The 14,556-nt window shown below is 39.9% G+C and overlaps 1 protein-coding gene across 1 annotated transcript in view; it reads left to right on the top strand.

The window, feature by feature from the left end:
• The window catches only part of tmtc2b (transmembrane O-mannosyltransferase targeting cadherins 2b), an 83,970-nt gene extending 69,915 nt beyond the window's left edge, over positions 1-14,055 (top strand). The window contains exons 8-12 of the mRNA XM_030790622.1: positions 177-298; positions 4,312-4,393; positions 6,528-6,642; positions 10,741-10,804; positions 13,876-14,055. Of these exons, the coding sequence (XP_030646482.1) occupies positions 177-298; positions 4,312-4,393; positions 6,528-6,642; positions 10,741-10,804; positions 13,876-14,055 (563 nt within the window). The remainder of the gene's footprint in view (positions 1-176; positions 299-4,311; positions 4,394-6,527; positions 6,643-10,740; positions 10,805-13,875) is intronic.
• Positions 14,056-14,556: the final 501 nt, after the last annotated feature.

Here is a 14,556-nt window from a genome sequence, read left to right as displayed (position 1 = left end):
CTCAAGGGGACAAAAGGATCTGGTGTCACATTTCACAGTCAGCAGGATATCTCATGGGTCATTTTCGGATGACTGCCTCTCTCTGTTATTGGTTCTCGCAGTAAAACAATAAGGAGATGTGTGCTTCCTTAACTTTTGGCCTCTAGACCTGACCCCGATTTCCGCCCCCTTCACAGGAGAGGCCTACATGAGGCTGAACAGGCTGTCAGAGGCAGAGCACTGGTATAAGGAGTCTCTTCGAGTCAAACCAGACCACATCCCCGCTCACCTCACTTATGGCAAACTCCTGGCTATGACGGTAAGATCGCATCCAAAGAGAAGGGCTTTTTTTTTAAATTTTCCCTTCTGGTTGGATCACACGTGCACACATTTGATCGGTTTGATTTAGGGTTCTTTTGCATAACCAGATCATTTCCATTAGGATTGGGTGTATAACCTTTGTCAGAGTTAGATGGACGAGGTCTTTCTTCTGGGGACAAGGGCAGGTCAGTGAATCTTTAAGGTCAAAGTAGAGCTATTACTCACAGGCATGGGCCTCTGGTGCCCCATCAATACTCTACATGTATAGAATCAGGAGTACACGGCTGCTGGACGCATAACTCTTCTGACCTGTCCTTTTGTACTTCATTGGTTTTCCAGTGGTCGAAACTCTTTCTCTCTCCAAACTCTCACAATTCGTCAAACCAAATCCACCCAAGGCAAAGAGTTGAAATGTATGCTCCACCTTGCCCCAACGTCTGCGGCCACTCACAGAAACCAGTGCGGACAAAAATGACAAGGGCCGGTTGAAAAGGACCGGGGGAGGGATGAGTTATGAAAAAAAAAAGGGGTATTCGGGGAGTTCCTGATCCACTACGGTGAGGACAGACCCAGGCTTTTCCTGTCCGTGTCTCCTCTCATTTCCAGCCTGACCATGTGACTCCCAAAAAAAGACTCCCTCATTCTCAAGGTCACCACCAGGATGAATAAAGAAAACAGAATCCGTCTTCCTTAACTATCTTCAAAAATGAGCGCTGCATTAGCAGACAAAAAGATGTATGGTTTTAGAGTTTGTGTACTGCACTGTACAATACTATAACAGATTAACAGTCAGTTTTTGTTAGTGAAGAAGAGAAAGCGTAATTTAGAAGAGAAGGAAAAAGACAAGTCATCTAAAGCTTTGTGCACTGAGCTGTAAATGTCTGCTTTTCTCGAGTGTCTATTTCACCAAAAAACTCAAATTAGGAACGTGGTCATGACTAGTACTTAGCCAGTGAGCATCAAAAGTAACCATCTTAAACGTCTCACTCCACTGTTTAACCACTGAAGATTTTGGTCAGTTCACAGACAATCCAAGACTGTTTTTTTTAGCTAACATAAATAGCCTCCTTAAATTAGGCTTTTTTTTCTCAACTGGGGAACCAAAAAAAAGGGCTCAGCAAATCCAAGAACGGATGTCTCTTGGCAACTGTACTGTGCTTATCTTAAAAAAAAAAAAAAAAGTCTGCAATGGAAAGATGGTGTTTTTGCTTCAAAGCACTTTATTGATTTTGAAGAAAGTGCTTGGCTCAAAGCTCACAGCTCTATGCATTTACTTCAGGAGTTCGAAGCAGCTACGTGTAGCTACATGGAGGCAGCCAAGCATTCCAGTCCTCAGAGGGTAAATGATGCCACCATAGAGGCCCAGAGACTTCTGAGGAGGTGTCACGTGTTGTTCACTGACCTTGAAAATGACTCAGGAAGAGAGTGGAGAGAAAGTCTTTTATACTTTTGGGGACTTTGTTCAACTGTGTAGTCCATTTTTGTGTCTGTGGCCTTGGAAATCTTTTTTTTTTTTTAATTTGGTATGCTTCAGAGAGTGTTTCCTGTTTGTTCTGGGATAAAATGTGCAGCTGAGATTTCACCCAGGGACCAGATTACCGTTGCAGTGCATTTTGTCATCTACCATAGGCACACTATTTTAGTGCCGTTCTCCAGAATCCTTCAGTTATTTTCATTGAGAACTTTCACTGCAAAAAATATAATATTTACAGAAATTAAAACGTGATTAAAATCTTTCAGTAGCCTAACTCGCATTACTTGCATTACATAATTTATTCATGAATTCTTTGCTCTTTTTTAAGGAACGGTTTTAATATGAAAGCACTAACATTTAATAAATGTCTCTGGGGGTTTTCAGCATCAGGATAGTAAAGTAATCACAGATATTAATTTAATATATTTATTATAAAAACAGTGCATTATAACCAGTGCCTTACTGCCAAAACTGGCTATGCTATGAACTAAATCAACAATTAGCATGCCCATTTCATGTCACACAAACACACACACACACACACACATACACACACACACACACACACACAAGCTCACACATGTAATATGATGAGGGAGCGTCAATCAGGGGTGTTTGGGTACTTGTGTGCTGTGAGGTGGCGAGGGACACGTATTGAAAATCAGTCCAGTGTTCCTGCTGTGCTGACCCTCCCTTTCCTCTTCCAGACACCCAGAGGGGTCACGCCGATGTAGCGTGGGGGTCAAAGAGGGGCTCGGTGGCGTTATTGAATTCGTGGACTAATGAGAGGCAGACTCCATTCATAAACACCTCAGAGAGGCTCAAACAGTGGTGTGTTTGTTGTCTCTCTGATGTCACGGTCAGATTAGAGGCTCAGCAGCGTCCCTGTCAGGAGTGTGTGGATGTGTATTCGTGGGTGGGTGGGGACGCTGGGTGGAGGGGATAGAGAGACAGGATATTTCTTCACAGTGATAAAACAAGGTAAATGGATTACAGGAAGAGTGGTTGGAGATAGGGTAACCCTACATGCTGTTGTGTTTTCTATTTATTAGGCCTGTGTATTTTCTTATGAAATGCCTGGCCAAGTTCCAAGGAAAAAAAAAAAAAACAATAACGAAAAAAAAGGGGGGGGGGGTGTTCTGAAATGTTTTGACCTGTAGATGGTGTGCATTTTGAACATTTCAGGCATATTTTTTCATGCCAGAGTCTTTGATCAATAACATAATTTGAGTTCTTTTGCAGATAAGAGACTTCGCATTCAGCAGTTTTACATTCTTTTTATATTATTGTACTGTTTTTCCCTTTTGAGTGTAGGAATGGATTAAAAATAGAATCAAATGTAAATTCTGCAAACGTCTGACCAGCTCCATTTTGCCTGTGAATTTCATCATAGTCTCTTTGTGAGTTAGAGGAGAATCTGTGTCTACCCATAAACAGTTAATGGACTGAAGTGTATTTAATTGATTTAAGTACTACCATTCAGCACATAAACAGTTTCATGTAAACAAGTTCCATTATATCAATAATATGTGTATATGAATAGTGTGCTTATAAGGAGCGGTTTCAGAGTTTTGGAAATTGTAAATCATTTTGTAAATATTAATAAATATACTAATTCAGAGTAACATTGACACAGTGCACAAAATGCAAGTAAAAATAAATAGATATTAATTAGACTGCGTCTGATATTGAAAAACGAACTTAATGCATGGAGATGTGTTAGTGGCTGTATTTGTGTGTGTGTGTGTGTGTGTGTGTGTGTGTGTGTGTGTGTGTGTGTATGTGTATGTGTATGTGTTTGTGTGTGTGCGTGTGTGTGTGTGTGTGTGTGTGTGTGTGTGTGTGTTTGTGCTCACATGCACACGCATGCACGTGTCTCGTCACAGCTGTGCAGTGCTCCCAGAGTCCAGCCTCTCCTGACCATAATCTGTCAAAGCTGTCTCCTCTCCTGATGTTCAGGCATATCTGTGTCTGAACACAGCGCTGCTTCTCAAGGCCACCTCACTGCACCTCTCTACTCCTCTGTGCGGTAGCAGAGACTGGCTCTGATGGGAGTCTGGTTGTTGTCCTGATGGCGAAGGTGCCTCTATAGACAAAGACCTTATTCTCTCCCTCTGTGACATTACATCAGGCATACAGATGAGAGAGAGAGAATCATTTAACATCTGCTCTAAGCCATATTCTTAGGCTCCTCTGGATTTCTTCCTCTGAAAGTGGTGTTTGGTGACCAATATTTTATGGTACATTGGGTACAAAGATACCTATCCGCAGGAACCGCAAGTTTTTAGACAGCAGGACTCAATAGGCCTGTACAACATACCATCTGCCAACTCTGCATTCCCGGATTATTGACACAAAGTCATTTTAAATGCACGATAGTGGAACTTTTTTTTTTTTTTTTTAATTCTTGGTAATCATTCATTCGAGGTGTAAAAACTTTAAGCTTGACTAAAAGTGTAAACATGAAATTGTTTAACGAACGTGTTTAATGAACGGTGCTCATTTACTCAAGCGTTTGTTTTTGCGTGTTTTCCCAGGGTCAGAGGACGGAAGCAGAGAAATACTTTCTGAAGGCAATTCAGCTAGACCCCACTAAAGGAAACTGCTATATGCATTATGGTAAGCTTCACATTGTCTGCTTTTTTTAGCAGGTGCTCATTCATATATTGATTGTCTGATGAATACTGTTCAGTATCGTATTCAGTATCGTACTATGCTGAGTCAAGAGATAAGTAAAATGTTCTAAGATACATGAAAGCATAGTGAAGTCTTTGAATTGGACGATGTAAGCAGCAGTAAGCAATGAAACACTGTGGTAGTTCCATTCCTTGTAGAGCCCCGCACGTCACAATAATTATCAGATTTAATATCTTGACGTAACACAAGACGTCCTTTGATTCAGATGCATGCTCCCACGCGCACGCTACACCTAGCGTCTATTCAGTATGCTTTTTTCTTTTTTTTTGCACTGTTGCCTGATGTTTACCTGGGATACACATGTTATTTGCAGTGAGGTTTACTCATCCATGCTTGACTACACAGAGATAATGAAGCCTCTTCTCTGATTGGGGGGGGGGGGGGGGGAGAACTGTGTTCTCATATATGCAGTTTGAACATAATTTGTTTCAACGATGCCCTATAGCTATTTAAAAATCTCCATTTCAGATGCAGTTGGGAGACTGGGGCTTTTTTGTTTTTTTTTCAACGTGGTGTCTGTATCCCATTTAAGGATTGGGCCAAAATCTCAAAAGGGGCAAATCTCTGTAAATTTTAAACTGATGAGTTTGCTGTCTACTTTTAGTGTTCTTTGTCCTTGTTTAATAACTTCAGAGTATTTGCCTCTGGTATGAAACCTAAAATGCGATCGTAAGTTTCTTGGCGTTAGATGTAGCCGTTTTTGTTCCAGCACCTGTGCTAATCATTTTCCACAGATTTCCATCATATTCCGAATATTCTCTACTTGGCCCACATACAGTTATTGCATTATCTATTTCAACTGGGTTTTCTCCAAGTTGTTAAGATAGTAGCAGTGCTTGCTTAACCCACTGTCATCCTGCCAAAGCATCTGTGTAGTTTGATAGTTTTGTCTGTTTGATTAAGGATCATTCCAATGAAAATGTGAACAAGGCCAATAAAAAAGGATCATCACCCGATTTCCTCACATTGTTCTCTGGGGAAGAGACAACGGAGTGGACAACGTGACACTTACTGCATATTTTCCACCTGGTTCACTTTACTTTATCGCAAGTGCGAGAGAGGTTGAAACGTTCAAAGCAAGCGATGTGTTACAGTGGTGTTTTGAACTTGATTCGAGCTGACTTATTTCTACATGGATGTTTGATTTTAGTACAGTGTGAGCTTTTAGAGCTCCAAGTGTTACATTTTAAAAGTGTTGGGTTTTTCCGTGCTATATCGTTCACTAAAATGTAAGTTCAGAATCGACTAACCTGTTAAGGTGTCAGGATTCAGTTAGAAAATTTATCTTAAATGACTATTTTAAATGACCTCCGAGATAAACAGATTAAGTGCTCTACTTCTCAGTGATGTTGTGTGGTAGAAAAAGGTGTTGGCATCACTTTTTGTGTAGTTAGTAAGTGTTAGTTGTTTCATTTTCACAGGAACATTCTGAAGTGCTCTGATATTATTAGACCTATTAAGCTTGTAATGTTCCTGAAAAAAACAGTCAGCGTTAAGAGTTAATCAGCTACAGCAACAGAAAACACTAACTCAATGAAATGCTTGAGCAAGTTTCATGTTTCTTTTTCTGCTTCTATTCAGGAAAGTATTCCTGGTTTGGCCTTGAAAATTGGGTAATTGCGGTTCAGTAGAGCAGCTGACCAAAATCAACATGGTATTTATTGCCATGCAAGCTGACCCTCTGTGTGGGGGGGCTTCCCAGTTTAGCCACCCCCTTGGCAGCAGCAGCTATTCTGCAGCCGTGTTAACACCTGGTTAACTTCTAGAAAACACCACGTAGGAAATAATCATATCACGTTGTGGAGGAATATTGTCGTATCAAGATATCCTAGTTGGACAAATTCACTGTAAGATGGCAATATAAAGACTGCCTTTCTGTGTACTGTGTAACTAGTCATTAGAAATACTGACCAAACTATGCATCCTGTGGAGCCAAAGGAAATATTTCCCTCCCTTCTCTGTCCTTCTGTAAGAGTCATGGAGAATCTTACACACTCTCTTTTACACTTACACTCTCTCTCTCTCTCTCTCTCTCCCTTTTCTCCCCCCTTCTCAGGTCAGTTTTTGTTGGAGGAGTCGCGGCTGTTGGAAGCTGCTGAGATGGCACAGAAGGCGGCTCAGCTTGACAGTGGAGAGTTTGATGTGGTCTTCAGTGCAGCTCACATGCTCAGGTAAAACTTTCATCAAAGAGAGAGCATCAGAGCTCTGGATATTTAAAATGGGAGCAGTTTTTACGCATATATTTATACTAAAGGGTTTAAAGAGTACTTGTTTAAACTGGCAATGAGTTTAAAATAACAGTGACTAACTAGGTATTATCCCTAATAACGATATGAATGTATGTTCTACAAATAAATGCAAGATCATTACGAGAATAAGGAGAAGAGTGGGCGGAGCCTTAACTTGCCTGAACAACTTCTGTTCAGCCTCATACAAGTTAAACACAAACACACATACACAAGTGGAGCCAAAAAATTCTGTTGGCCTTGTGCTGTTAATTTCCTCACTGCAGCAAAAACTCGTGCTTTTGCCAGACTAGAGAGCTGCCGTCTTGTTCTAACAAAGGGTCAAAAAGACTCCATCCTCTCTCTCTCTCTCTCTCTCTCTCTCTCTCTCTCTCTCTCTCTCACTCTTCTCACTCACTCTTTCTCTCTGTCTCTCTCTCTCTCTCTCTCTCTCTCTCTCTCTCACACACACACACACACACACACATACAAGTTCGTAGTTAGTTCAAAGTCAGAGCAATGTGCTTCTGGAGCTACAAGCTGTTTCCTATGAGCTGCAAGTGAGATTTGTAAATAGTGCAAATTGCCAATTTACAGTAAACCACACAGGCAGATGGTATTAACTGCCAAAAATATTACATTACCCAATTAGGAGATTCTCTGCCTTGAATTTATAAAGTGATATGGATGCCCTCCTTGTTAGAGTAGCCTCTGCAAGCTAAGGAAAAATCTTTCCAAATCAGGTCAAGCAATGGAAATCTTGTCAATGCATTTTTCCCCAAAGTTTTTTTTTTTTTTTTTTAACTGATTTTCTGAGTAGAGAACCAAAAAGCAGACTGCATCCTAGTGGTTTCTAGCAAGATGTCTGTCACCACATTGGTTTGAGCAGCAGGAAGGCCCTGGCAGTTCTGGTGGTGAGCGTATTGTACATGTGCTGGACTCAAAGCTGTTAATTAAGGTCTCGAGGTCTGTCTCCCCTCCCGGTGTGCTGGCATGGGGTCTCGTTCATTTGGAGCTCACGTTCTTTATGTGTTTGTCTTGGAAAGACACATGGAAGGATCTTGGCCGCTGTGTACGAAGTGAATGGACGATGAGAGGAGAGGGAGTGAACGCTTCAGCTATGCGGCCTCTCTTTTATTGCTCTCGGGGGCCCTCCTTTCTCTGACAAGTTAGCTTCCTTACTATCCGTTTTTCCCGCTCCTCTTCAAACAAGGACCATTGCTATTCAAAGCCCAGACTGTATACTTGGGGAATTACCCTAAAATTCAACGAAGAAATTCCAAACATTTTTCTCTACAGATGTATATGTGCGTTGCATGCATGCCTGTAAGTTGACATTCTTCTTTAAATCATTATATTGAATTATTAACCATTCTACTTTTTTTTTTTTTTGATTGGAGTAAATAGTTAGAAGTATATTGTAAATCTCTTGTTCCATGAAGCAACTAGTCATTAATCTGTAAAAATCTGTAATTTGCAGTTGCCAAGTTGGAGCAGCAGTGTCATAGATCAAGCTAAAACATCATAACTTGTGGTTTTACAGTCATACAATCTTTGAGTGTTGTATTAACAATTCACAAATTACTTTTTTGTAAAGCATCACCCCAGCGCGGAATAGTTATTGCACCGCTGATTGGATCTGAAAAATGTATTTATTCATCTGGACTGGGATTCCTCAAAACCAATCCTAGAGGTTATATCAACCAAACACTGTGTTTTCTAATTGGCTGAAGAGGGCATACGTGTGTTTACCAATGTATTTACCAGGATTAGGACATTATGACTTCACTGCAGAAACCAACAGGATTCCTCAGGTCCAAGACGAGGTTTTAGGACACGTGATCTAAATCTTCATATAAGCTCACCATGTTATTTTATTATTTTTATTCTTCATTCGTTTAATTATTGCTACAGATTTCTCTCCTTGTGTAGCTGTGGAATGATTTTAGTCTTGCGGTTGTGGTCCTGAGGACAAGCCAAGTATATTTATCCTTATTGTCCTCACTTAATCCAGGCTGTCGTTTCCCAGTGGATGTTAAACATGGTCAAAAATGATTATCGTGTGGCAGTATACCAGTCTGCATTTCTGTGGGAGCATTCAAATATGAAGACTCCACACATTCAGATCCACAAATCAGAAGGATTTTGTGCTTGTCAAACCAAATCCATATTAGTCTTCAGGACAGATTTTTTTGTTTATGTCCATTCTCATTTGTTTTGAGAGTCACTGGAAAATCAATAACCAAATTTCTTATTGCTCTACCATTTTTTCATGGATTCCAAATTCAAAATTCATAATTCATTCTTATACATAAATGTACACATTCTATATAACTGTGGTATGACAGTACCTGATGGAAACTTAGTTAACAACCTTGATATCTATGAAAGTTGCCATGTTTGCAGGAAAGTTCTTTTGTTTGTTTTCAGGACATTTCAGGACACTAAAGCCTACTTCTTTCTCTAATAATACTTCAAAAAGCAAACTGCCAAAACACGCTGACCTAAATCTGCAATATCTCAATATCCCAAATGGGAAATAAAGGACAATACAAACTCCAAAGTTGAGAGAGGAGCAGTATGTAGCCTTCGTAGCACTTATCTCCAAGTTTACTTTGCAAACTTTTACCACACATACCAGAAGTTTAGTTTGGCATCCTACTTGAGTTGAGAGACAAATCACTCTTAATTCACCCATCATCTGTATCAAGGAGTTTGGTTGCCAAGACCATGTTTCAATCCTTGTGAATTACAATCAAGCAGGAAATTCTCTGAAAATTTGCTATTGCTCATTATGGGATTGTAGTTGAAGAATGGCCATCTCATTTCATTGAATTGTATGATGTAAGAAAGTTTCACTTAAGAAAATGGCCTTTAATTCATGTATAGTTCTCATGATGCAAATCACCATAGCGTTTCAGAAATGTCAGAGTTTTTTTTTTTCTTTTGAACCATATGGGGAAAGGGTTCTTTAATAAGCACAGAGGGTCCTAATGAAAGCACAGGTCAGTTGGTTCTCCTTTCATCATTACGACACAGCCCTCTGGAGCCAGCAGTCATTGCCTTTATCCTTGACTCTGTCAAAGTTAAACTGTTTGCAATGAGACAATTGCTACCATCAGGTAAATGCAGCTGTAGGCTGTAAAGCTTCCCCTGATTTATTGCTGCATTAATAAATGTGAAATCATTTTTGAATAAAGGGAAAGAAAGTCACACAAACACATTTAAAAAAAAAAGGTAACTGAAACAGAGCATGCATTTATGGAAGATGACTGCATTTATAAGAGCTGTGTCACATCTGGGCTTTTTTGGTATCATCTACAGACACAAAATATTTTTTATTCTTTAGGGGTAGCTGAAAAACCCATTTTCCACTTATCATATTACTGCTGGTCCACTGCATTCTCAAGCCAACCACATGTTTGCTTAATCATGTTCCACACTGTCTGTTGTATGTATTTAAAATGTTGTTAAATCAGATTTGATATAATGTACTTGATTCATGATTTTGTCATACCGCTTTTCAATTCATGCCAGTTCTAGCTCGTCAGTTGATTTTCCACACGGGTGCAGTATTTTAAAGTGTCCCTCTTTTCTTCATTATTCTAAAGAGCTCTGTGTGTGCATGTCACTCATAGAATTTGAGGTTATTGGTGATTCAGCCTGTAATGTTGCTCAAAGACAACAACATTTGCCTTAGTCTTTGGTCCCTCGTTATTCCATGACGTTTTAGCAGCTAAGCCAGATGCTGGTGGATGTCTTAAAAGGTCATACCGAATGTCACAGGTCATGAGCTAGGAAATCATGAAGGCATATTGAGTTCTTCTCCACAAAAGGTGCCCTTCCTCCTCTTCTGGTAAAAGTTGTTGATACTGCTACTTCTGATAGGTCTTATGACTTGTGTTTGCCACAGTGCACACCTTTGGCTTGAGAGTTTTTTTTTTTTAAATAATAATAATAAGTTCAGTTATTTTGGGAGATGAAAAATCCTTATAACTCTTTGCTTTTTTTTGTTTTTGTTTTTGTTTTTGTTTTTTCTTCCAGACAAGCCAGTCTCAATGACGCCGCTGAGAGGTACTATGAGCAAGCAGCGAGTCTAAGACCTAATGTAAGTATGAGCCCCACATGGTTCTAAAGACCCAGTCCTGAGAGGACACACTTGGTGGTTTGCTTTGAAATTATTTGTCTGACTCAAATGTTCCTGTTTTGTTTTGTCTGTGGTTAGCAATAGCTTCTCAAAGAATAGCTTTAAAAGGATTCGAGGATTAGTTATATTACCAACAATCACAAGTTTTGAAAGAATGGAAAACACAATTGCTCAATGTGGTATTCAAGAAGTTATATAACCAAACAATTCTTTATTTCTTTGTAACGTTTAGGCCCATTGAAGGCTCTGTTGTGTTTTTGTCTGTGAAGGAAATATCACTTTTGACGTGAATGGTGTATTGTTTTAAGATGAGATCTTTGCACTTCTGCTTTTGATGACAGCACTCATTTCACACATTCCTTCTGCCTTTGTGCAATGTCCTACTAAAGTCATAAGATGCAAGCAATGTCTGAGCACAATGAAAATATTAGTGCAATAGATTCCTTTCAACTTTAATGGAAGCTTAATAATGTTACAGAAGAAATTTACAAATATTTATTACTTCTTTTCTCTTTAAAACATTAACAGGGTTAGTAATAAACAGATTCATCTTGTGTTTGTGTAACTTCTCTATTCCAGTTCATCTAAAATGAGCTCGGCTGGGTTGAGGTCGGGGCACTGTGTTGGCCAGAGTAACATGTTCACAGTTTTTTTGTTTGTTTGTTTTCAGTTTGACATTGTGCATTATCATAAAGGTCAGCATGATAAATTGCTACAGTGTAAAACACGTGGGATATCTCTGGCAACAGTATCGGTGCTCATGGGTCTGTGCTTTGATCCTTGGATAGTTTTAAAAATGTTATCCCACCCAATATCCTGGACATCCAAGAGGTTATCCTGTTGTCTTTGAACATATTGACCAATACTTGTGAGACAATAAGTAGTTGTGTATTTTATAATTGTATACGTGCGATGTACTTTTGTTGTTTGTAGCACAATATTTGCAGATATTCTGAAGGTAATCATGACTTCCCATAAGTCTGTCAGAGTGCACATTACGTTAAGGTTGTTTTGTCAGATTGATTTTCAACTTCAGAATCAGAAATGGTTGCCTCACTGTGAAGCATCAATCCCTCCTATTGTTTGGACTTTGAGCAGCTGTTTTTTTTTGTTTTTTTTTTTCTTAGAGGTCATTTGAAATACACCACATCTGGAGCTGTTGTATGTCTGTGCGTGCCAGAGGGAGGGTGGGGGTGTTGAGGGGGTTTTAGTATGGAGGAACAGGAGGGTTGGAGGAAGTGGCAGGGGGGCGGCTGTTTGATGCTCCGCTAGCTCAGAGCTGAAAGAAGATCCAGCTGATTCCTCACTCAAAAAGCGTAGGCACGCCAGTGCGCAGCCATTCTCCTGTGAAAGTATCTTGTCTGGAGAAAGGAAGGTCTTGACCACATTGATGGTATTTCATTATGTCCGGCTGCAGAAGCCATATGGCTCCACCATAAAGGTTGATGTTCTTCAACAGAATCTTTTCTCATTGCCTGCTGGCTGCACTTTTCCTTTCTTCTCAGCACCCCCACATTCTGAGAATGAACATTTTCGAACTCAAGACACAAATTTTGAAAACTTGAAGTTGACTTTTGACCGGAATAAGATTTAAACCTTCTGTTTCCACTCACTTTTGTCTACTCTGATTGATTGTATTGCCTGGACACCAACTGATGGCCATGGTGCTGCCAGATCTACTTCATAGAAAGTTGTAGAGAAGATTCCTCATGATGCAGAAAATGCAAGTCTCTTAAGGTCACTTCTAAAGCGGTTCACTACCATGTTGGGCTTTGCACAATACAGTACCAGACTCTCTACAAGAGACCAATATCCCATCGTATTAGTTTCATATCAAATAAAAGCAAAGGCTCTTCCTTTTGCCGGGTGTTCCCTCTGTTTGCTCAGTAACCATACAGGCTTAGATGTGGTCAACATGTGGGTTTAGTAACCACCATCACTCTTATTGGATCTGACCAAAAATTACCACCAGGTCCACTGACTGTAGTTTCTGGAATTACACCCCACACAGAGAAAAAGCCACAGCGCTTTGTGGAGCTAACGGAAAGCTCTCTGATTCTGTTGGTCACCTGGACACGTGTGAAACTTATTAGTCACTCTGAAACACATTTGGTTTTCTGTTTTTTAATACAAGCTTTTTCAATTTTCGTTCACTTTATAGGTAATGCATGTATGGGGAGTGTCGCCTGTGAGCAGTAAATGTCATAGCTCTGGTTAGTTAGTCCCTAGACCTACTTTGAGGTTTGACCTCATGGTGCAGAGTAAAATATTGGGTAATTTATTACTTAATTCTGCCGACAATTACCACAATTGCCTGTGTTTTTGTGTGTGAAATCTGGCAGCGCAATTGAGCCAGGACATGAGGTTGAACTTGAATTGAGATGAAATATATACAGTGTTTCTCTTAAAACAAGTTAATGAAGCATGAAGTAGCTAACAGACACTCATTTTAGATTAAAATAGTCTCTTTCTTCAATTAAATGGTTTTAACATGTTGGACTCAGCTTGAGTGGTATCACCAAACTGTATCTTGGCTTTACTTTCTTTAACAAATGTGTAGGGACCTTATGAGTGCGGTGGAATTATCTCACCCACATTTGATTTATTAAGCTTTTCAATTCCCCTTATGAGGGAGGAATCACTGTTCTCAACATATTGTTCCTATTGAAATGCTCACGCAAGCCGTCATCATTCATCTAAACTTGACACTGGAAAACCGTTGATGGGTGTCCAGGACGCAGATTAACTGTGGAATAACCGTGTGCCACAAAACTCAATTTATAGGGCTGTGGACTCCAAAACACTTAAAATACTAGCCAGCACAGAGGGAGGTCCATGTTTGTGTGTTTAGGACCTGAACTGAAAGACAGTAAACTTAAGAGTAAAATAATTTCTAAAACAAACAAATGCATAAAAGAAAAGGCCCTAGTTGGTTTACAGTTTCTTTTCATTTTGAGGTAAAACCCCTGGTTCTTGGTGGATAAGTAGAAACCCATTATGTGTACTGATAGTAGTGTTTCTGTATTTCTCAGTACCCTGCAGCACTTATGAACCTTGGAGCCATCCTTCACCTGAATGGGAAACTCCAGGAAGCAGAGGCTAATTACCTCCGGGCACTGCAGCTCAAGCCAGACGACACCATCACCCAGTCCAACCTCCGCAAACTGTGGAACATTATGGAGAAGCAGGGCTTGAGGACTATGGGCCACTGATTCCATGGTACACACTGACCACCATCCAAAGGCTCAGTGAAGAAGAATCCCTCTCCGTTACTCTTCCAGTAAAGAGACGGAGGATTGATTCAGGGCCTATAGAGGACAGAAGGCCAATATGAAACAGTCCTCATACTATGAACTGCTTTAGGGGGTGCTGCCCTTTGAGAGGCATCAGGTTTTGAATTTTGGTCAACTGTGTTTTCAACTGGGGGTACGTAACTTGAAGTGGGCCATAGGTACATACTTGAAGTCTCATGATGAATTGAAGTTTGATTAGATCGATTAATAGTAAGTATATAAGGGCAATGTTTGCCCCTGGGACAGTGCAAAATTAAGACAGAAAGAGATTTAGCAAAAGAAAAAAGAAAGAAAAAAAATAGAAAGCATTCATGAGGCGAAGCTCAAAGCTGAGTATTCCAATTTAAATTAGTTTTTTTTTTCCTTGTTGTGTAATGAAGACATTTAAAAAACAGATGAAATTGTGAACCTTTGTTTCCG

The sequence above is a fragment of the Chanos chanos genome, chromosome 13 (genome assembly GCF_902362185.1).
Source record: "Chanos chanos chromosome 13, fChaCha1.1, whole genome shotgun sequence".
In the NCBI taxonomy this organism is placed as follows: domain Eukaryota; kingdom Metazoa; phylum Chordata; class Actinopteri; order Gonorynchiformes; family Chanidae; genus Chanos; species Chanos chanos.
The sequence above is the reverse complement of the archived record's forward strand: the minus strand, read 5'-3'. Positions and strand labels throughout refer to the sequence as shown.